Raw genomic sequence first — 23,229 nt, 5'->3', positions numbered from 1 at the left:
GATAAGGCCACCGCTGCTTGCGTGGGTGATAAGCCATAGAGAAAGGAATTCAACAAGAGGGGACACTCCCATAGGGCCCAGCGGCCGAATTGACTGCAGCGTGCCAAGCGGTCGGTGTCGATCACTTGCATCACTTCCGGTTTCGGTTTTGGGCGCGCGTATTTTGAACGCAAGCTAGCACGCCGGCTGCGCCCCCCCCCTTTCCTTTTTTTTTTGCTCTCCGTGCAGAATCGGTTTATTATTTAGTAAAAATGATTGCGAACGATCTCGTAAAGTCCCATCGAATCTGTGCCACGTGCAATTTCACAAAGTGGACGCAAGACCTTTTGTGCAATGAGGAAATATTTATTTTGCTCTATATAAAAGCTCGTTCCGCGCTTTTTGTGCGTTCATCCAACGTTGCGACACCAGCAGGTAAGGCAGTAGTTCCTGTATGAAGCTCCACCGGACGGTACCAGCTGAAAAAAAGTAAATTACAAGCATGTTACATTTGCAAGCACGTAACAGCATGTTACAAGCATGAGTCATTTTGGTATTTAGACATAGGAATACTGCGAGGCGAAACGTGCGAAAGCGGTGAATGGGCGGCATTACAAACAAAAGCAATTCGCTTTTACATACATGGCGTAGAAAATACCCGACTCATCCCAAACATATATGAAAACATCCGATTTCCAAGCGTTCCCCAATTTCCGGGCATTATTTCCTGCACTTAGGCAGCACAAATACACGAGCGACTTCGCGTTTCCAAAACTTGGCCTCGGGCGACGCGACGGTACGCGACATACACAGAGACGGACGCAACAGGCACTCAAGACAAATGCGTGGGTGCAATGCCTTTTTTCAGTCCTTTAGAAGACGTAATTTTCGAATTACAAGTTTCTGATATGTTCGTCCGCGTTATCTTTCGCGCGTTCTGCCGGCGCCAGCAGCACACCCCATGTTATCACTCTTGGCAATCGCCCATCGCGTTTTCAACAGGCGTGAGTACCGAAAGAAGGTATATGTTGCGGAGCCACAAAAAACTTCACAGACTTGTCCCTCTAAGATTCATTACACGCCAAAATAACTTTATCACCACGGCCGAGCTGCTTATCGCTAACTGCGTCACAGCGCGCTGTGCGGCCAGCGTGCCTCAAAAGTACCCCAGAAAGTAACGAAATTACTTTTCAGTAATGTCTGGCGCCAGAGAAAGCGGCACAAACTTCTCCTAGCAAGATGCACTAGACTACACACCACGGCTGAGTTCTCGCTAACTGCGACACGGCGCCCTGTGCGGCCAGTGTGGCTCGAAAACCGAAATAAGTTACAATAGTCCCCTAGGAAGCGTCGGAAACATGTCTCAGCACGATTCATTTACGCAAATTAACTGCGCCAGGATGGCTGAGCTATTTTTCGCTAACTGCGTCTTAAGTCTCGGTCCCGTGCCGTAAGCCTAATTGCGTCGTAGACTGTGAAACAAGATTTCTCACCTTGCCGTAGTCCAATAGTGCAGTGGTGTCTTGTCCCAGCGCAGAAGGAACGCAAGAATACGCCGAGAGCCCAATAAACCAGGTTACATTTGAAAAAGAAAAAAAGAATGAGACAGACGGGTCGCCGCGCGCGAGCGCTCAAACGCGCGCGCAGCCATCCTCGCTGGCTTCGGGGGAGTGCGGATGACGCATGTAACTGGCGCGTCATCGAACTGTGGCTAGGTAAGGCAAGGAAAATAAGTCGCAAAGCTTAAGTTCATTTATACGCAAAACGTTTTAATTTTCGCGGCAAAGAATTTTAAAAATAAATCAATGCCTGTTAACTTAATTTTCTTTTTTTTTTCGATGCTCGCGGCAGCTAACGTTCGGTGTCAAAAGTATAGCGTGACGTATGGCGACGTGTTTCCTGTTGCCAGTTTTTGCCGAGTGTCCCCTCTTGTTGAATTTCTTTCTCTATGGATAAGCGATGAAATGTACATGTGACGTCAGTACATAACAAAAAATGCTAAAGTTGCTGTTTAATGCTCCTTCAAGCTAGCCCTATAAGCACATATTGTCGCCTTACCATGATCCGACGTTGTCGATGCAGGGAATGTGGGGACCGCCAGCCATGGACATGATTATGTCAAGGCGCGGATTTACCTTCAGCCTCTTCGCAAATTCGACGGTGTAGTTAATAGACATGACTTTGTTCACCGTGGCGTTCGTGATCACAACGTCGGCCAGGTATATCACCCCGTTGTCTGGAAGAGTGCGACTATAAGACGCGTCAGAATCACCGGCAAAAACACCACTCTTTACTCTTGATAGCCCTCTCTTTGCACCTATCAAGGTCAAGCAAAGCGCCCAATACTAAGTCGCCCTTGGCACTACCACAAATCTTGTAGCTACCTCCCTTACACCGAGTGTCACATAAATCGGAGCGCCAGGTACATGAATCTTCTACGGTGACTGCTGACTGATTTCGGCTCACATTTCACACAAAGTTTCTATTACCATGCTTGAGAGCGTTGCGTGGTTGTTTCCTTTACAATAGAGAACATGTGCTCTTCGTTAGCGCCAATGCCATTTAAGAAATGTTGGTTTTGGTGCAGAGGAACCATGCCGCAATTTCTGACCCCTATAGTAAAAAGGCGCTTTCCACCATAGAGGCGGCAGATGGAACCACCGTTTCGTTGCAATGAAACAGGCATCTTTTGGGTAGCGTCGCCGCAGACAACGATGTGCACCTCGGCTTTATTCCGAACAAAACAGGCACTCAGTGCTCTCAAACCTGGCTTGAAATTGAACCCACTGTAATATGCGAGAAATTCGTACAAAATTTTCACAAATTCGCACAATATGTGCAAAATTTAAATGAAAATTAACAAGCACAAGTTTTGTACCCTTGGTGTTCCGATTAAATCAACGCCGAATGGATACCTCCTATTGGTCACGATATATTACTGCGACAGCTATTAAAGACTCGAAAGTGAGTTTTTTATGTCTGTCCGCCCTTTCAGTTCATAATTATCGTTAAGCTGCCGCCTTGAGACCATCGTCATTGTTATTTCATGTTGGGGCGTATAACTTTAGCTCTCCTGAATTGCGCATTGATATCCAGGGTTGCCAGATTTGACCCCCTATGCGTCAGCCTCGCTACTCTCAGGGCCTTTTAGATTGAGAAGTTGAGCGTATTGATGATTTCCAGCTTTTCAGTCACAAAATCCTCAGATTTGCTACAGGCCGTTAAAAGCTGAAAACGAGGTTCACTGCCTACATCGTCGGTCACTGCCTGCAGTTATGCTGCTGTCGCTAAAAGGAAGCTTTAAGTCGGCAGTTCCTATCTAAATACACGGAAACTGACAAATCATTTTCCTTGGCCACCACGCCACAGTTTTGATGAAGTTTGTTGCATTTAAATGAAGCTGAACTCTCGTAACTACATGAAATGTATTTTCAATTTATGCCGGCATCTTCATAGATTTTTGAAATTACCGTATTTACAGAAAACTGAAATATCAAGGTTACAACTATGTAACTAAGCAATAAATATGAATCACACTTCTGTAAACAGCAACTAAAAATACGTCTAAATGGGGCAGCATTGATGTATAATGTTTTGATTCGAAATATACCCATAATTTATTCTTGATACACCTAAGTGGAATAGCATTGACCTATTATGTTTTAGTCAGAAATATACTCATAAATTATTTTTCTTACATATGAATGGGACAGCATTGGTGTATTTTGTTTTGGTCAGAAATATACCCATGATTTATTTTGTTTGCTTGCTGCAATTCTCAAAATTCTAAAGAATAATTCAGTGAAGAACATAAAACATGGCTTGAGCAACTTTGGCGGTTAAATCTTATAGCATCTACTTTGCATGTGCGGCAGCGATGAACATATAGCGTGCATGTACATAAATATATTTGGAACATCAGGTGACAGTAAAAATTTGTCTGAAGTATCCATATAATTGCTGTCGCAAAAAAAGAAAAGTTTACGCACATCATGGCCACCGGTATCCGAGCTCATCATACTACTGCACTATGGCAACTTTGGCGCTTGCTACTTTGCGTGGGGATTTGCTTCCCACCCTGACTCTGAAAGTAGTGAGTTCTGTGCATGCATTTCGGAGGCCATGATAGGCAATACTGCAGGTGACCAGGAAAGCGTTGTGTGCATCTCAAAGAAGTTGTTCTTGAGAAGGTTTGAAGACGTAATTGAAAGTTTGCGATTTGCTTGTGTCTGCGCTCGTTTGTTAATGTATTTACTATTGACACTCTTATAGGCTATCGTAGGAATGTTCGTCCTCACAAACCGAGTCCATTTCAAGCTCTTCACCTATTTTGAAGCTTCGACAATCTCTTCCAACGGTCTTCATCCTGAGTTTACCGCGAACATTGTGACCAACCTGCATACCAAGTGTCTTCTTTTATTGTTTTGCAAACTACAGATTTAAAAATGCGTGTGGCAGATAGCACTATTCTAATCCTTGAACTGGATTGGATGAAGCGGTGCACATTGCTTGCAGGATACATTAAACTGTATAGTTGACTAATTAACATTATTGAACGAATAATTCTCTTTGAATAATCACATTACGCCACGTATTGGAATTGGCGAATTGTTACCGGATAGCTTGCAAGGCACAGTAACTGAAAATGAACCCCTAGGTGGCAACGCTTTCGAGATACGTACCGCCAACATAACACAAAATAGAAAGAAACTGCAAAACCAGTTTATTTGGTTGCACACTTTCAGAATGAATATCGCGAAACTTGAGTAATCCTAAAATTTCGTTCCAGAAGGACTTTGCATTGCAAACTCACCAGCTACAATTCACAAATTGCAATGCGTGCCGTAAAGTAAGTAAAGTAATTAGTTGAAAGCTTAGTAAAAAGTTCTTATTCAGTCGATTATGAGTTTTGATTTCTCGTGCAAGTAATGTACGCCTCTTCAAGCCATCCAGTTCAACGACTATATGTATACAACTGTGCTATCTGCGACGGTCAATTCGTTTTACTGCTGTATAGACTAAAAACAATAAATCATTGCACATCTACATCAGGACCAACGCCTCTGCTAATGACCTGTATTCCGACAGCTGACGTAATTCTGTGCCTGCATATTTCCAAATTTGATCACTTCACTTAAACCTCGCTAGTAATTTACTCATCTAACGTTCTGCCTTTGTTATTATCTTGGTATTCCTTTTCCTCACTGCAAAAAGCAGTTATTCATCTTAGGATTATAAAAACCAGCAGTAGGCACTCTGATCTAGGATGCCATGAGGTTTGAATCCTAACGCGTCGCATGACTTCTGCAGGAGCTCGCATTTTTCGTTCATCACTTCTTGCTTTAACAGCCGTTACAGGCTTTCAAATATAGATATATATATTACAAGAAGCGCCTGAGACAGTTCCCCTTTATACGTATAATACATCGTCACAAATTGGCAGTAACTGCGGCTTACCAAAACAGTAATTAATGGTTGGCGATTGGGTCCACCCGTGACACAACACTAGTAGAGCCAAAATGCAGAGGCCTCCAGCGTACATTTGCTCCACGGTTAATATAACGCCGCAGTTTCTGCTTTTCTGTTGCCTTCGCAATAGAAAGCTTTGACGCATGTGGAACAGTCATAAAAAGGATTAATGCAGTCTCTCCGTCTTTATAGAGCAATGGTACCATACACGCGGTTCAGCGTGCATGCGGCAACTATTCGTCTCAGCACTCATCTGCTGCCAACTGGCCCCATCTGACGACAGAATTTCGAAATGGCTCACGTAGTATCGCTTGAAGTCACAAGAGGCGCGTGTGCGTGCAATGGAGAAAGAGGTCTAGAAAGTTGGCAAGTACACGTTAATTCAAACTCTAAATAGACAACCAGGAGTCATCAAAAACAAAGTGAGAGAAAGATAGATGGTAAATTCTATGCAAAGGATAGCAACAAAATCTACCTATGAGATTTACAAAAACAGCAAGAAATTTCGGGTTGAAATCTGTATGGAAACGCAAAGGACAGTGTATGACTATTTGAAGTCCGAGCTTGCTGCCTGAGAACAAAAAAATGTCACAGTTTCGCCCTAAGGGCGAAGCAATGAATGCGATAGCAACACAGCAATGTCATACGAAGTAAGGTGAGCGGCTTTGGTAGCAACAACACGCAGAACTGTTGTCGACGCCATCGGCGTTTTGCCCGCGTTAGCTCAAAATGCGTGCGGCGTTGGTGACTGTTGCTGGAGCCTCTCATATAAATAGGCACTTGGTGCCGCAGCTAAACGTCGCGTCCCTTCCTTCCCCCTCCCCCACGGCCTCTCGCGCGTCTGAAGAAGGCGCGTTTGCTCTACATATATGGTGATTGTAAAGGAGGAAAGAGACGCCTACTTCTGCAGCCCTTAAGGAAGCACGGCGCAGAACGCGCGTTTGTTCTCCGCCGTGCGTTCACTCCCCGTGAAAGAGCGCGTCCCTCGCGCCCTTTCACTCGCACATACAGCGTTCGGCGGCGCGCGGCCACGATTTCATCTCCATTGACGTCATACGGAACCTCACGGCGACGGCGACGGCGACGGCGACGGCGACGCCGACGGCAGAAATCTGCTTTTGAGTGTCCATATAATTGCTATCGCAATAAAACATACTGGTGCAACTATGTACCACCGATTCCGTAATCGTAAAAGTATGTGAACGACTAGGCACATCGTAATATAATGCCAAAATATTCAACCAATGAGACTCGTAGGGAATGTTCACCTTCCAGAAGCTTTGGAATTCAAAAAAGATGGTAGAATTAACTGGTCCGCAGTCGAGATAAGCAGCAGAAGTTTAGAGTATGGGTAGAAATAAAGCAGGGAAGAGAATGATAGAACTGGATTCATTGCAAGCGTTTAGTAGGTGTACAATAAAGTGATAAATGTTTTAACTACGAAAGATAAGACGGAGATCAAATAGGCAGAAGGCTAGGTGACGATAGATGGAGTAAAGCCTTATTAAGTCAAGCAGGCTAGGTGACTATTTGTCCCCGCCCCGTTTCAAAGGAGATGCCAATAAACACCTTCATCATCACTAGGCAAGAAATCGCTCATGTACAACACGCGTTTCGTGATGCTTGTGGTGCAAGTGGTGGAGGGGGTGGTGGTGGTGGTGGTGGTGGTGATGATGGTGATGATGATGATGATGCTCTTATGGGCAGTGGTACCTGCCCACTCTGATGAATTCGCCAAGAGTCTGGTTCCTTTCATAAGTAAATTGAAGAAATAATTTTGAAGTGATAGCAATATTTTATGCAAATAATTCTTCCCAGGTCACGCTCGGCTCCTCGGCATACATACAGCTAGCTTGCGGATCACACGGTTAACTCTACACCTCGTTCTCAGCAGCGTTTTGTTCTTGCCTCAAAAAATGGAATATAGTCGCTCACGACTGCCCTCTTTTCTATAACCACAAAGCTGCTGTGTGACGTGGCCCACGGTTTAGCATCTCAATGCTGTAGCTGCCTCTAGGAATGAAAAATTGTAATGTTGACAACTGTTCATTCGCTTTATGTTTGTGGTCCAATATACAGAGCACCCGGTTAGTTCGCTGGGAAAACCTTGCTGAAATACCACCACAAAACGTATTTCGCTTTTTTTATGGAAACGTCCTAAACGAGGTGAAATACCAATCTAGCTACTGACCTACCACAAAGTGCTTGATAAGAGGCAATAAGTACTGCAACACTGCAGTGCATTTCTGCCCAATGCTAGACATTCACTGCATTTTCAGTACGGCATGGTGTGGCACGCTTTGAAAATGTGTTCTTTTTGGTGCAGCCCGCCTCAATTTGCCACTGTGTCACCCTTGTTGCAGACGCCAATTTTCCGGCAGTCTTATCAACGTAATTCCACTTTGTAATTTTCCGGCGCCTTGATAATCCTTCTGCTGTCGTTTCCTCCTCAATCCCGATTTGCTGAGCCTCCGTGGTCTTGCCGCCACAATTTATTGTTATCATAAATTCATAACACCCTCTTTTTTTTCTTGGATACTCGGATACTCACTGCCTGATTCTCGTGTACATTTGTTTGAGTTTCTATTTCAAGAATACTTACTGATTAAGGAAGTCTCTGAAGCATTTTATTGCGATAGCAATTATATGGACACTCAAAAGCAGATTTCTGCCGTCGGCGTCGCCGTCGCCGTCGCCGTAGCCGTCGCCGTCGCCGTGAGGTTCCGTATGACGTCATTTGGAGAAGAAATCGTCGCCGCGCGCCGAACGCTGTATGTGCGAGTGAAAGGGCGCGAGGGGCGCGTCTTTCACGGGGAGTGAACGCACGGCGGAGAACAGACGCGCGTTCGGCGCCGTGCTCGCTTAAGGGCTGCAAAAGTAGGCGTCTCTGTTCTCCTTCACAATCACCATGTATGTAGAGCAAACGCGCCTTCTTTCGACGAGCGAGAGGCCGTGGGGGAGGGGGAGGGAAGGGAGGCGACGTTTAGCTGCGGCACGCAGTGCCTATTTATATCAGAGGCTCCGGCAACAGTCACCAACGCCGCACGCATTTTGAGCGAACGCGGGCAAAACGCCGATGGCGTCTTCAACAGTTCTGCGTGTTGCCGATGTTGCTGCATGTCCAAGTTTATACAGCTGATAAAGCTAATATCATTACTCCGTATAGCTCTCTACAAGTTTGCTATCGCAATTGATGCTTCGCCTTTCAGGTGAAACTGCGACAACTTTTTTAAGCTTGAGGTGAAGCCTTAAGCACCAGACATTAAGCTGTCCTACCTCAACGGTCACAAAATTTTGTTGTTCACTGATTGTAGATCTCCAGTCATGTGCCCTGTCAACATTTACCTGTGATATTTCCATCCTTTCAAAACACTTGCCTTGATTTTTCTTGCTCCAACATACATGCTTTATTTACTTTCAAAACTTGTTAACCCTTCGCGCGATGCACTCTTCGATGCTTTGCGAACCAAACATGTTGAAACAGAGTTTTATTCCTTTATTCTGCCTAGATGAAACTTTTATTGCCGTAATGCTTGTCACGTTCGGCAAGCTTCTTTCGTGCTCATCCCTTCAAGAACCTGTAATACCTATGCGCTATATATTGTTTAGCCCGGTTGCAGATGTCCTAAAAAAACTTGCGAATGAAAATTTTCAGCGCTTGGCCAAAACCAGAAATATATTTTTAAATGTCAATAATGTACAAAAATTATAAAGCAAGTGCGTTTGATCTCGAATTTTTCGGATATTTATGGATGTTTTCTTTATTTGAAAACACTGTGCGGTTACACACAACTCAAGCCAGTACGTGTGCACAGTGCGTTGTTCAAAATTTACAAAAATCCAAGTATGAAAATGACAACAACGACGTACATATAACGCAACATAGAGAAACACAACTGCAGAGTAGGCGGCACACCAAAGTTACGAAATATGTGCTTTCAACAGGGCTCAAAGAAGTTAAATACTGGAGGACAGTGATGAAAAGTATTTAATTTGAACATAACAGCTAGCATTGAAAAATATAATAAGAAAGTCACCTCACAAATCATCGATGAGAAATCATGAAGCTTCATTTGGGACTCTCATCTTATCTGATCAGCAAATGCACCAACAAGAAACGTAACACTCACTAGTTGATCGTCCAGCACGAAAGACCATGAGATATGTAGTTAGAAAAATCAGACTTTTTTTGCAAGTTAGTCCTTATCTCTGATAAGTAATAGTTTTACTCTTTGCAAAAGCTGGCTTTTGAATATTCTCAAAAGGGCCGTTTAGGCCCAAATAATTGTCTGTATTTCGAAATTTGATGGGCTAGCAGTTGTCGAGCATGTATAACACATTTTCTGTAATAGCAATTACGCCCAGTTATGGACTGTTTTATAGATTATTCACTCTGATTACACATTTTCATCAAGCCGTTTATTGTTATTCATTATCGTCAGCGGGCATACCGTATTATATGGACGAACTCATCAGTGCAGTTCTACAAAGGAATATTAAGAAAACATTTTAAATTCTCCTAATTATTGCTCTGTAACTGGTTTAAAGGTTGACCAGTTTTCTACCAATCTGACAGCTGCGGCTGACGTAAGTGCATTTTCTGTGGCATGAAGCTTTCTTTACTATCAGAAATATCCTAATATTTAGTTGAACATAAGATGATACTGGTGTGCGCATGATGTTAAGCTGCAGCTTTAGCAACTTTCGATGAGCAGACTTAGTAAAAGGCATACGGTGTTCGCTGTGAAGAAAATTACACCTACAAAATGATTGCCGCGTGACTCGGGCCACTTCACAACGATATGCTGTATCTGTGAGTAGCTGGGGCTCGCTGACACTGATGTGAGTCGCAATTTGATCACAAATTCCTCGATTCTAGCTCTTACCTTTTGGTTGTTATGCAAGCTAAATCATTTTTGTACACCATGCAACATACATTCGTGATAAAAATTACACAAGCTCATTCCCTAGACATCTACCAAAATCTCAGCAAAAACAGAGAAATGGTGAGAATCCATGGCGCGTGTAAGGATGGAAGCGCAGTGGCCGATGACCCTGCCGTAGGCGGGATGTGGACAGGGAAGGACACGCAGCCAGTTACATTGCCACCATCCTCGAACGTGTACTTGAAGACCTTGTTCGCGCTCTGAAATGCGTCAAGACAAACAAAGCATACATCAACGCATGGGTGTTCTTGTAGACAGGCAGTTTTGTTAGTCTGTAGTCCTGGAACTGTTAGACAGTTCTATGCACAAATAAAATCTTCATTAAATTGAAGACGGGCTGCTCAGCCGCTTGATCTAGTTAGATACCCGCGTCTCCCATCCCATGTCTTCCCCTACATTAAATACTGCTTCTTATAAATCAGGTGATGGGCCCAAATCCAAACAGACGTACAACTGTTTAAAGGAGGACTGTGGTTATTACACTTACATATTTCTTGTGACCATCCCAGCAGTTTGGTATAAATGATCTCATCATTGAATACGCAGATTAAAACTTTCATAAAAGCTTACACAACCTAATCACACAATTGCTGGACACATTCAGCACATTCATATGCATCCATATGCACCTTAAGAATTCAGTTTAGACTAGCATTCAGTAAATGCAGCAACTCACTCCTGAAGTCAGGTGCTTGTTCTTCGCGAGGTCCAATGTCATATTGACAAAATACTTCCCAGGAGGAATGGGACATGTGTTACTCCACGCCTTCGTCAGCTCCTTTTCCATGGTAGAATTGCCATCACAGAGATGGTAGAGGCTGCGAATTATAAAATAAAGAATTGGCGTCAAGTGGTTACGAGCAAATCAGTAATAACCTTATGTCAGACCATAACGACATAATCTAGAGCTCCGACAAATTGACCATCTGTTTTTTTTTTTCAGGTATTGAAGTCTCAGTACACGGGATATGTTATGGCCATTGTTACCTTGAATCTTTCCTACACTTCGTGCTACCTTCCATACAGTGCATTAAAAAAATCAGTTGCCATCGCATCGCCATGGGAATCACAACGACTGCCATGGCCATGGTTGCATATAAAATATTGTAAACAATTTCAATAGAACAAGGTGCTGTGTAGATTTATGCAAACTCGTATTGTGGTCATCACTGCTGTCACGAAGCCAGCCAGTGCAGTGCTTTTTTAGGCATCTTAAAGACCAAGTGAAACTGCAAGAAATCAGACTTATTCTTCCAATATATTTAACAAGATCAAAACACTACGTGAGCGAGTTAATTCGATAGCCGATGTCTGTCACCTTGTTTATGTAGAGTCTTTACATTTGACAGTTTCCAGTCATCTAGTAAAAGAACACTAGGGAGCGATTCATTATATTGCTTTCTAGCAGTCTTTTACCAAATGAGTTTAAAGTCTCGAAAGCGACGCATCTACGTAAACAAAGGGACGAACATCAGATATCGAAACATAGGCCGATAGATCTGACTCGTACATGTTGTAAGGACTGGAACGCATAATGTGCAAACAAGTCACTGAAATGTTGTATGCTAACTCTTTTCATCACCAGCACGGCATGGTTTCAGGTGTGGTTTTTCCACTGTTACACAGCAGGTGAGTTCATGGGTTCACATTAGATAAAAATAGAAATTTAATTCTGTGGGTTTGCGTGCCAAAATGATGATATGATTATAAGGCACCCCGGAATAATTCCTAGCCGATGCGGGTCGACGTTATCTTCATGAATTTCGCAAAGGTATTTGATACGCTGCCGCACCGCAAACTATTTTAAAACTATCATGCATTTCAAAAAATATGATTTGTAAATGGGTTCAGACATACTTAGCATCTAGTATCAATATGTCTTTTTTAAACCAAGTCTCTTCAGATGTACTTCCAGTTGTTTCAAGCGTTCGGCAAGTTGGGTTCATTGTTGTCCCTGTTATACATAAATTATATTTTATTGAACACAACGGTAAAATTAGGCTTCATGACGACGCCTGTGCCTTATACTTTGTTATCAACTCAACTGACGATCAGCTTCAACTTAGCAGAGAACTTCATCAACTGTTTCAGTGGTGCAATACATGACAAATGTCATTTATAGTTAATAAAAGTGTTGTCATGTCCGCAACAAATAGAGAACGAGTCCCGTTATTTGTCTACATGATAGATGGGAGCACGTTATCTCGATCGTGAATTGCACATATCTCGATCTTCATATTTACGATAACCTGGGCTGTAACGATCACAAGCCGCAATCACTAACCAAGCAATATGTAAACACTACTTGAAACGGTCCCTTCGCAGCTATTTATAAAAACCAAGTTTACAACACACAAGACTCTTGTCTTACCCATTCTTGAGCACGCTTAATACTAATGGGTTAGAGAGAGCTCAAAACCATGCGTTCAGAATTGATTTTAATTGCTATGGCCATGTATCGGTTCCGGACTTTGGTGGCCAAAAACTGTTCTAAAGCACACCTCAGAAACGAATAGAGCTGCACAATTACGATTTACATTTAAAATTATTAAAGGGCATTTAAGTCGTGGCACCACCTTACTAGTAGCATTTTTCCATAGGTTTTACTACTATAGGGCGACATAGTTTTTCAATAACTCCATTTCATCCCAAGAACAACGTGGTCAAACATTCTTCCTTTCCGTGAATGATATAGCGTAATGTAATGGATTAGCTTGGCATGCAGTTGAAACAGAGGACCTAAAAAATGCCGGACATTCATTTCCAGCAAAGAAAGCGTACTTTTGTACGCTTTCATTTCCTTTCTCTTTCTGTCTTGACAAGGCCGCTTACTGTTTAAAACACTGATGTTCTGCATGTACTTATCATTTGTAACGCATGCTGCAACGACTCACGCTGAAGTCAGCCCCAAATATTCTAAAACAAATAAATAATCATTGTATTTGGGATGTAAGCAGTAAGAAAGCTGTCACTCTTGCTCTTACCAAGAACCGACGTCTTCGAGACAAGGAATCAAGGATTCCATTCCTTCCTCCGTTATGGCCACTTCAAGGGTTGGGTATGTTTTCAATGACATAGTAACGTCGATGTGAAACGACACGTTGAGCATGTTGCTTCCGGGCTGGCTCGTTGCAGTGACGTTGAATACGGTCACGTTATGGCTATCTGTGAGATAGACGTCGTAGCATATATTCATGAGACGTCTCTTACTTTGATGGTGCAATGAAAGAATAGTAGCCTGTACTTATGTCAAACGGACATTTTGTTCCCCAGTCCTGACAGAAAGTGCTGGAACAAAACTTCGCGGGCGCGCTGATGAAAACTTTCATCTCCCTCCATTACTTCGTGCCCTGTTACAAAGACCACTCCTGCATTCTGTTTTCGAGTATATGCAAATATGATTTCTATGGCTTTCGCGATCACTGAGATTTAAGCTGATTGGGGTTCTGTTCTTTTGACTGTTCGAGTAAACGTATTTTGTTCTTTCATCGCGGCTACGCGTCATGCCGACGCATCAACTACTGCATCAGTGTAGAATAAATCATGTTCTAGGTTTCTGCGATCAAACTTATAGCATGGTTTTTGTTGTTTGCGAATCTTTCTTTTAGGTTGACCATGCGTTTGGTTATAGAAGAAACTGTTTGTAATTCGTTGGCCGCTTCATTAATCCTGTGAATATCAGGCGTGTGTGGTTGACATCAACGCCTAATGACGCAACGTCCTGTCTGCAATGCCGGTGTATAGCGATTCAATTTCGTTCATTCTGCTGTGTAGCTTGATTATTTCTTCAATCGTGTTGCACTTCATCAAAATTAACTAGGTTATATAATTGCTAGTTTGAGGACTTTCAAGTTGTCTAGTTCATCTCGGTTTGATTTAGAATATGGTGTACCCTATATCGCACATAAGCGTGAACCTGAGTGGCATTCTACTCGTCTCCAACATTTCCGTTTTCCAAAGAAAGAAAAACTGACTCATTAGCATACAAGTTTTTAATAGGTAAATTAACGAGTCCTCAAACGCCAGCAACAACTTTCCAATTAAATCTTAAATATAAGTTTCAGTGTTCAGATGGATCAATCAAACCTGCAGAAATTTCCATGAACAGACGTACAAGAAATCGTTCCACCGGCCACCGCGACTTTCCCCCGCTCTAACAAGGCCGACATAAAGAAGCACGGAAATAATGGCGACAATGAACAACACAGTAGTAACACAGTAGAACAGTAAGCAGTAGTGCTATGTAAGCACAGCCCGCTTTGAACATTCCTATCTGTGTGCGCGTGTCGTCTCATATGTATACCATACTCACCTTTGTCCGTTCCGTGAGTTGACTAAATGTCTTTCTTTTACTTTCACCTAAATCAATATAAAACACGTAACCGCTAACGTGTGTGCCAATCATCATCATCATCATCAGCCTATATTTTATGTCCACTGCAGGACGAAGGCCTCTCCCTGCGATCTCCAATTACCCCTGTCTTGTGTGCCAATTGTGTGCCAATAAGCGACAATTAATGTCACACGTTTCACGGAGTGACCTAACATCTTTGAATGTGCCAGTTGGTTGGTTATAAATCAATACAGTTTCTTGATAGGTAGCTATTAAGAAACTAGGTAGCGGGAAACACAAGTGGCGTGGACTGACGTGCAAGCCCCAGAACTGCGTGAGCACCTCGAGTATCCTGGCAGAATTTAGTGCTGGGGAACTAACCGCTGCAGAAGCACACGGTCGCGTTCCTGCGCACGCTGTGCTCACGTGTTTCGCTTTTATATATTCCCGACACTGAACTACTTTTAACACGAAAGTGTTTTATGCCGGGGTCCACCAAGACTTCACTGACGTATTTCCGTCACGGAAATACGTCACACGAACATACACGAACATAATACAAAGAAAGAAACCAGAAGAAAAAGTTCCACAAACATGCAAAATTTGGAAATCGAACCCACGACCTCTCGGTCCGCGACGATAGATCGCCGAGCGTTTAACCCATTGCGCCACAAACGCATTTGCAGAGAGCTACACAGACGCGCCTTATATATCTAACATTCCTCCGTGTACCCGCGCTCTTGCTCGGGGCGGTGCCGCCGCCTACGAGCAGAAAAGAGAAGTACTGCATTATGACACTAACGCGCACCGACAGTGAACGCTTCGGTGGTCTCAGCCTACGACGCCTCGATGCCAGCATTCGAAGGGACGCTGGCATCAAGAAGCACTACCAACGTTCACTGGTGGCGTTCACCGTACTCAGCACAGCGGAGCGTGGCCTCCGCAATTAGCTCTGAAATGTTTCTGAAGTTGATCGCGGAGGCTGCAATTACGACGCGCTGTACGCGCTGATTTGACTCGGTGACGATTCAGTTACGTGCTTTGTCTTGCGCGTTGTATTAGTGTGTCAGTTACGTGCTTCGTCTTTCGCGTTGTGCTAGCGTGTGCAGCGCAGTGCAGCTTCCATATGCACGACGGTTGCTCATGGTCATCGACGTTGGTAGTCGTGATGGAGGAGACGTGCCACCAGGCGTCAGCGTGGGTGCATCAACGCCTAAGGGCGCTTTAGCCACAAAACACCAATAGACATTATATATCAATGTGCAATGAACATTACACTACTTCTGTGAAGACACGTTTCACTTTCGTGTTCTACACCGATTCCTATATAAGAGGGATCAACCACATTTTTTTTCTATGAAACGGCGAACTGCACGCCGAAAATCACCCACTTTAACATGGGATTAGAATAGTGCGCCCTTGTGGAAGGTATTTAGCAATTAACGTGACTCGCCACAGCAAGACACAGGTGTGAATGCCGGCTATATCTGCAGCTTAGTACGAATCAGAAAATTCAGTGCTGAAAATTGTCCCGTTGGTTTCAACCAGCGACGAATTCCCCGCCTGTCGGGACTACGCACATGTCGCCATCGATGGTGCATAGCTGGACGCTTTCCAGCCATCATAACCCTTTATTGACGAGTGCTGCCCACGGTAAAAAAAAAAATAGTAACTTTTTTTCGTTTTCTTCCTGAGTTTCGGTATTGAATAAGAAGTTTCTTGCTAAATGTTTTCGTTCAACACGGAATGACAGGCAGAGCTCATCAGTTGTTGCATTAGAGCAAGAACCCAGTACGACTAAAAAGAATTTTGGCACGTGACTTGCTTTTTTTAATCATGGTCGGAGGATGCAGGCTGATTCAATGTTTCAGTGATGCTACACACGAGATGCAAAGCAAATTAATTGAATACGCCTATGGTTCACATATTACGAGAGCTGTCTGTGCAAATTTCAAATGAAACCATAGGTGGCTTGGGGGTGAAGCCCAGTTACAGCTGTATGCCCCCCTATTGCTGAAAAAATGTCCGCAAAATGTTTTTCCATTGGTTGATTATGCTTGTTCTGGATGTATATTGCACATTTAGAGAGAAAATTCACTTCTTTCTTTCGCTATGTGTATGTGCCGTCATTAAAGGGATAAGTTAATTAAAGCTCCCACCGATGGAATGAACCGTCTCTTGTGACTCAAGAGGCAGCCCTTCAGAGGCTGCTGCCAAGCGTATGTCGCGAAACTTAAAAGCAGTTGCTGTCCGAGATATGCAATGCTCACCACGGCTTGGTAGTAGCATAGCATCGCGTTTATGTGGCTGCGGTGTTGTTGCGATGACTACGATGAGGGCGCCGCCCTTACAGCACAAAACACTACGCAACATACGCCTGTCCAACTCCAATGACAGATCTCCCATAGGTCAAAAAAAAAGTTAAAATCCCGAAGTCGAGACCCCACTGGCATTTTTTTATTTCTTCGATAGAAGAAAGAGAGAGAAAGGATGCATAGAAAGGCAGAAAGGTTAACCAGAGGTAGTTTCGGTTGGCTACCCTGCACGGGCGGAAGGGTTAGGGGGTTAAAAAGAGGGAGAGAGTGGAATTGAGAGAGAGAGAGAGAGAGAGAGAGAAAGAGAGACGGGCACAAATAAGACGCGTACGTTATAGAGCGGTAGAGAGCGGCGTTCTTAAGGTCTGTCGTGAAGGCCCGCGGACCGATAGAAAATTCAGTTCATATTCAGAGCCCTATGTTGCGGTTTTGTATGTCCCGTGCATGGGGGGTGGGGGGAGTTCGATATTTTTGCACTTTCAGAACACGAATGTATCGACTTCGCAGCTAGTCGCTTACTCACTCCCTGGCCAGGACCTCTACAGCAGCTCATATAACATACTTAGATGTGTCCCGAAACACTGAAAAAATCCGGCTGCCCTGCGTAGCTCAAGTGCACGAAACATTTGCTATCTGCCTTGCAGTACGTTCCGATAAACATGTTCGTGTAATATCTCATTCTGGTGAACTTCAATGCGAGAATTTAATGGTATCAACGCCTTGATTTTTCTCTACGCTGGTATATTAGGCATACGACCAGATCCTCATTAGCGAAACAAAGGCCTAAATACACGCATATAAATTACTGGTGTAAGATGACAAAGCAAGTGTATATAATATGGAGTGTAGGCAAAAAAATGTTGATGGCTTGTGCGTAAGGAATATCTTTATTTGTCACTTTTCACGAGGGATGCACTTCAGTTAATACGCATGCATTTTTCACCGAGTACAAGCACAGACTTACACAACGGTACTTGACAAACCAACAGCTGTGTTAGCGCTCGCAAAATAGGGACACCTAAATGCGACATATGACTGGATATATCCCTTCAAAGTTGTTCAAAAACTCCCAAGGTTTATTCCTTTTTTAATGTAGATACAAGAGTGCAGTTTACGGACGATGTGCCCTCGCACAAGAACTTTTTCACAGTAGCCTATGCAAAACAATTATGTGAGTAAATAAGTAGGGCACGAACAGTAAGGAAATAAAGCAGTTCTTGAAAATATAAATATAAAAGGTCCCAGTAGAGAAATATTGAGGCCCAGAGAAATAAGCCATCGTTTTGTATGCTGAAGGAAATCCCAGTTTTCGAAATAAACAATATTAAGCATACAAAATCTAACAAGAACAAGAGAAGTCATGTTGATAAAATGAAGTAGATAAGGAGTCAAGGTACTCTGCGGACATCAAACCAAAAGTACTCATTGAATTACAGGTTACTGCTCTAAAATTTGCGTTTTGCCGATATTGGCCATGTTTTTGTATCACTGTCATGTTGGCAAAATGTTCGTGAGTGTTTCATAATGAACGGTAGCGTATTCTATAATGAGATGGAAGTAAATTACGCTATTTGTTTGCCATTGCTTGTAGGTACTAGAATCTTATGGCTATTGTGCTCTAACCTGGCAATGCTGTATTTCTCAAAGCTAGACGATGAAAATGTGCGGAGAATTGAAGTTCTTCATACGCGACTCACCTGGACAAATAGTCAGCATGGGCACTTGGAGACTGGAGGCCGAGGTCATCCCTGAGGCAGCAAGAAGGCTACACATCAGTGCTAGCAGCATCACGCTAATCGTTTTTTTTTCTTCTTGAATCGTTAAAGTATAACTACAGAAGAACACAAAGTTTACTTTCCTAAAGATTTGTTGGTGTCTAGCACTGCCACGCTCCGCTACGTCGCAAACGTATTGTAGGGAAACGGGTCACGACTGCGAAATTCCTCGACGAGGGCCTGACTGTTACACTTACTGCGCATGCGCGTACAGGTGTTTGTATGCACGCCACGATTCAGCCAGTGTTTCTACCGCTTCCGATGACTCACGAGCTTGCACATGCCGACGAGGATGGTACAGGCAAGCTGTTCGGCTGGCCTGAAGCACAAAACAGGATGCCAGCCAGCACCACAGCTGCTTCTCCCGCCAGCAAGGTCCTCTTCGTGGGATCTTTTTGTTTTGCAAATTATCCTTTTCACCACTGTATATCATGACGACATGTAATTAAAAGAGAGAAAATGAGTTCATGGCTTAGAGGCAATGAGGAAAAAATCCTGCTGGTCTGTGCGCGCGTTAGTGTCTAGATAGCCATATATCATCGAACAGCAAACCGAAAGTCCGGTTTTATAGAGAAGATACCATAACAACGATAGCTGTAGGTGCGTAGATTCTAATACTGTGTTCTAAGTAGCATCCAACCCTGTAATTTACCCGGATCTCGTTACTTCTACAGGAACCCGCCATTTCCCTATTCATAATTTTTATGCTTCCTTCACTTACTCTCATAGTTTTAAGGCCTGGGGATGGAGTCCCATACAGCCCTACTGTACACGTTGCCAGTACATAGCGACTGCGGATCAATTAATGAGCATGAATGAACAGCAGGACGTAAGCAGATGCACATATGTCATAGTAAGCGTCAGAAGTAGTTTATTTTGCACCCACTTCAGAACGAAACCCTCTTCCAACAATCTGCCATTATTCCGTGTCTTCCATCAGCCAACTCTATCCTCTGTCTGCAAATTTTCTAATCTCATCACACTGCTTAATTTTCTCTTGTTTTCTACTGCGTTTGCCATGACACCCGATTTGTTGCTCCAATAGACCTAGGTTACTGGCTCTACGCATTGCATGAATGCCCAGCTCTACTTATTTGTCAGTATCTCAAGTAAGAATTTTCCGCAGCACCCATTCGTTCTCTAATCTGCACCGTCGCATTGGTATCTCTTAACGTCACGCTTACCAGTTCCCGTTGCATATCTCATTGCGTAATGTTTAGATACTTCCCAAGTTTATTTGTTGTTATCAAATTGTGACCGCATTCCGTTTAAGTATTGGTAGGATTGGCACATTTCATTGAGAGACCGCTTATCTCGCGTTTTGTCCCCTATAACAACGTAGCCATTTGCACAATCTAACGGATGCTCAGCACGTTGTGATAACAGCGTCTGTCCAGTCAAAACTCAAGCAGCGAACTTCTGTAAAAGACTGTGCGAGTCTTTGACGCTTTATATATTCTGGTTTTTCTGTCTAAACATTCGAATTAAAGTTGCTTTCCTCGTCATCATTTACGCTTTCTAAAACTTCGTATCTGCTTGTTCCTTTTATTAACTCCCACGCTAGAGCCTTCAATAGATGGAATAAGTGAATTAGGTGACAGCAAGCAATAAATGAGTATCGTTTACACTATATGGCGAAAAGCGCGTTTGGTCTGCCTAAGGTTCTCTCAAGGATGCCTTATGTGAACGGAAAATACATAACGGGTCAAGGTCTTCACGTATTTAGTCCTCCAAATTATATCGTATATAGGCGAGAAACAACAAGCAAAATATACAAAACAACAAAGCAAGAAGGCAAGGAAACCACACGTGTCACAAGACTAAAGGCAGACGCTACGCCATGTGCGTGGTCCCCGCTATATCACATGGCTGGATAAATTGAAATTGTATAGTGAAATGCAGCTGTAACCCATCGGCGACACGTGTGTTTTACAGCAGCGACAGCGATTTTCTATTTTGCTAATTATTCTTTTTTTAATTTTACGTTGCCATATAATACCTGCCTAGTTTCCATAGGAAAAGAACACGAAGCCCACAACGCCGTCCTTGGCATTCTACGCTGTCGCACCAAGGGTCTTTGATACGCACGTCCATCAACGGTCACAAACGCGACCAACTGCAGCAAAACATTGCAAGTCTTCACTCTTTAGAAATGTTATAGTCGTTATAGTTTTCTCTTTTTCTGTAGTGCAATAGTATCACTAGGTGTCTGAAGCATTCTGTGTTGAATTCCTTGTATACTTTTAGAACTGTCGTACTTCGAATTATTGTATTTTTATAATAGAGCAATGCTATTGTGCACTCATTCTTGATTTACGCACTATCTTTTTTGCCTTTCCCGCTTGGGCATTTTATGCCTGCAACATTCAATAAGTCAACAAATAAAATAAATATGAACCACAATATGATGAAAATTAGTTTGGTAGTTATTTGGCCTGCTATTCCTCTCGCTTTTTTTTCATTCGACAATCACATCATCAGCACCTATATGCGCCAGCTTTCAGAATTCTTCACCTGCATTGCTAGCCACAATGGCCTAGTGCGTATGGCTTTTTCATACTGACCGTGAGGTCATCGGTTCCATTCCCGGCCACGGCGGCCACTTATTGATGGGAGTGAACTATGACCAAGACCTTACAGTTAGGTTTAGGTGCACGTTAAAGAATCCTGCGTGGTCAAAGTTCATCTGGAGCCCTGCACAGCAGCATTTCGCATAGCCCAACTGGCGCCTGCGTGTAAATATTTACCTACATTTCTTCGTATTCTTTAGCCTTCTGCAGCGGTACTTAAATGCTTAAATGCTACATACTTTTGCGACAAAGTGATTTACAGATGATAGTATTTTTAGGTGTGTAATTGTTATAGGAACTTGGTGGCTGGATTCCCGTCATCGCTGCAGTTAGTAGGAGTTCCCCGATAATAAAATTGTCACTTGGTTATGACGATGATAAGATCATGCGCATGAAAATTCGAAGAGTACGGTGCATCTGGATTTGTTTCCCACTGAAAGGTTACCGTCTGAAAACTGACGCACCGACAGCCTTTGCCCCAGGACATCAACTAAGTGGGAGATTAAATAGCGACCCGTGACCCACGAGGCAGCCTTTGCAATGATCTCTGCGGTGCAGGAGGCAAACCGCAATCAGCGCCGAAGTGAATGAATTACTGATACCACCAGCACGAGGCTAGACGGAAAGCCCGTATTGTGTGATAACACATTTCATGTTTGATTTTTCATTGTCTAAAACTTCTATCTATCAAAAATTAATTCGCGCCATGAAAAAACATTACGACGCTTTCAATGCACTTAACTTTTTGCCACTTTTCCGCCTCGTTTCGACGAACGCATTGTGTAGTTATGCTTGCTTTCAGCTTAATTTCAACTGCATCGCGAACAGAAAATGTGTTAGTGCATGAACAAGCATCGAGGTGGGCCTAAATTAGCACTTATTCAATAATCTCTTTCGATGCCCTCAAAGCACCAAAAACATCCAAGTTTCTCTGTCGTGATTATTTTAAGTCCCATTTTATGTCTGCCAGGTTACCTTACATCCGCTATAGTTATAAAATGACGCACTGTTGAAAATTTCATAATGCTTCTAAGCGCTATCACAAAAATATGGTACATCTTGCAACACATATAATTATTGCACATATTACTAATAGGCACAGGCTTTGATTCTAATGGGCCCAATCGTATCTGCGATTATTGTACACTAGCTTAAAGGCGCACTAATGGCAAATATTAAGTCAAGATAAAGTGATAGATTAGTGCTCGGCAATCTCTAAGGTGTCAATATTATCGGTAACAGAGCCTTAGTAATCGAGAAAAAGTGGTAAATGCAGGACACGATTAGAGACACACTCGGGACATTCAAGTACTTGCCCGATGACGAAGGCACTCCTCATTTAAATTCTGTCACTAGTCGTCAAACAAACGTCATAAAACATCATTGTATTGCATGAAAAAAACGAAAGAAAATGCTACTTTGCCAGTTCTATTTCAAGGTTAGAAAAAATAACTCATTGACATTACCCTTGACAACGACGCGGGCGGTCGAAAGGTTTCGTTTTCGCTCGACTCTGCGCCGCCCGCGCTTCCGCGTTTCAGTAGTTTCGTTATCGCATAGAGCTGCGCTGGTTTTGCTGGCTCACAAATCTCGCACAAACGGCAAGTCGCAAAGAATTCCACTTGCATGTGGTGTCTTGGGATGCCAGAACGGTCCACTTCGCTTGACCAAGGGCTCTATTCTGGACATTCTCATCTTCTTCGAGGCGTGATGGAGGCGCGACGCTTACAAAAGGGCGCTGATGGCCCCGATTCGCTTTGTTGACGTGACGCAAACTTGACGTTTTGCCTAAGAAACTGAAATGAACGCAATGAATTAACGTTCTTCATAAATGAAAAATGT

General features: G+C 43.2%; 1 protein-coding gene across 1 annotated transcript; it reads right to left on the bottom strand.

The window, feature by feature from the left end:
• Window positions 1-9,736: 9,736 nt before the first annotated feature.
• On the bottom strand, window positions 9,737-19,066 carry LOC119464166 (uncharacterized). The gene is made up of 4 exons (XM_037725019.2): window positions 18,740-19,066; window positions 13,379-13,559; window positions 11,071-11,212; window positions 9,737-10,594 (listed from the first exon to the last, which is right to left on the bottom strand). The coding sequence occupies exons 1-4, from the start codon at window positions 18,828-18,830 to the stop codon at window positions 10,424-10,426; spliced, it is 585 nt and encodes a 194-aa protein (XP_037580947.1). The 5' UTR covers window positions 18,831-19,066; the 3' UTR covers window positions 9,737-10,423.
• Between the last annotated feature and the right edge of the window lie 4,163 nt (window positions 19,067-23,229).

Source organism: Dermacentor silvarum, chromosome 9 (assembly GCF_013339745.2).
Source record: "Dermacentor silvarum isolate Dsil-2018 chromosome 9, BIME_Dsil_1.4, whole genome shotgun sequence".
Lineage (NCBI taxonomy): Eukaryota > Metazoa > Arthropoda > Arachnida > Ixodida > Ixodidae > Dermacentor > Dermacentor silvarum.
The sequence above is the reverse complement of the archived record's forward strand: the minus strand, read 5'-3'. Positions and strand labels throughout refer to the sequence as shown.

What these genes read in the sequence shown, in the direction of transcription:
- LOC119464166 (XM_037725019.2), bottom strand. Translation starts at nt 18,830, where the DNA reads ATGCTGCTAGCACTGATGTGTAGCCTTCTTGCTGCCTCAGGGATGACC. An exon ending in CATGCTGACTATTTGTCCAG is followed by an intron (nt 13,560 to 18,739) that starts GTGAGTCGCGTA and finishes TCTATCTCACAG; the next exon opens with ATAGCCATAACGTGACCGTA. An exon ending in ACAAGCACCTGACTTCAGGA is followed by an intron (nt 10,595 to 11,070) that starts GTGAGTTGCTGC and finishes GACGCATTTCAG; the next exon opens with AGCGCGAACAAGGTCTTCAA.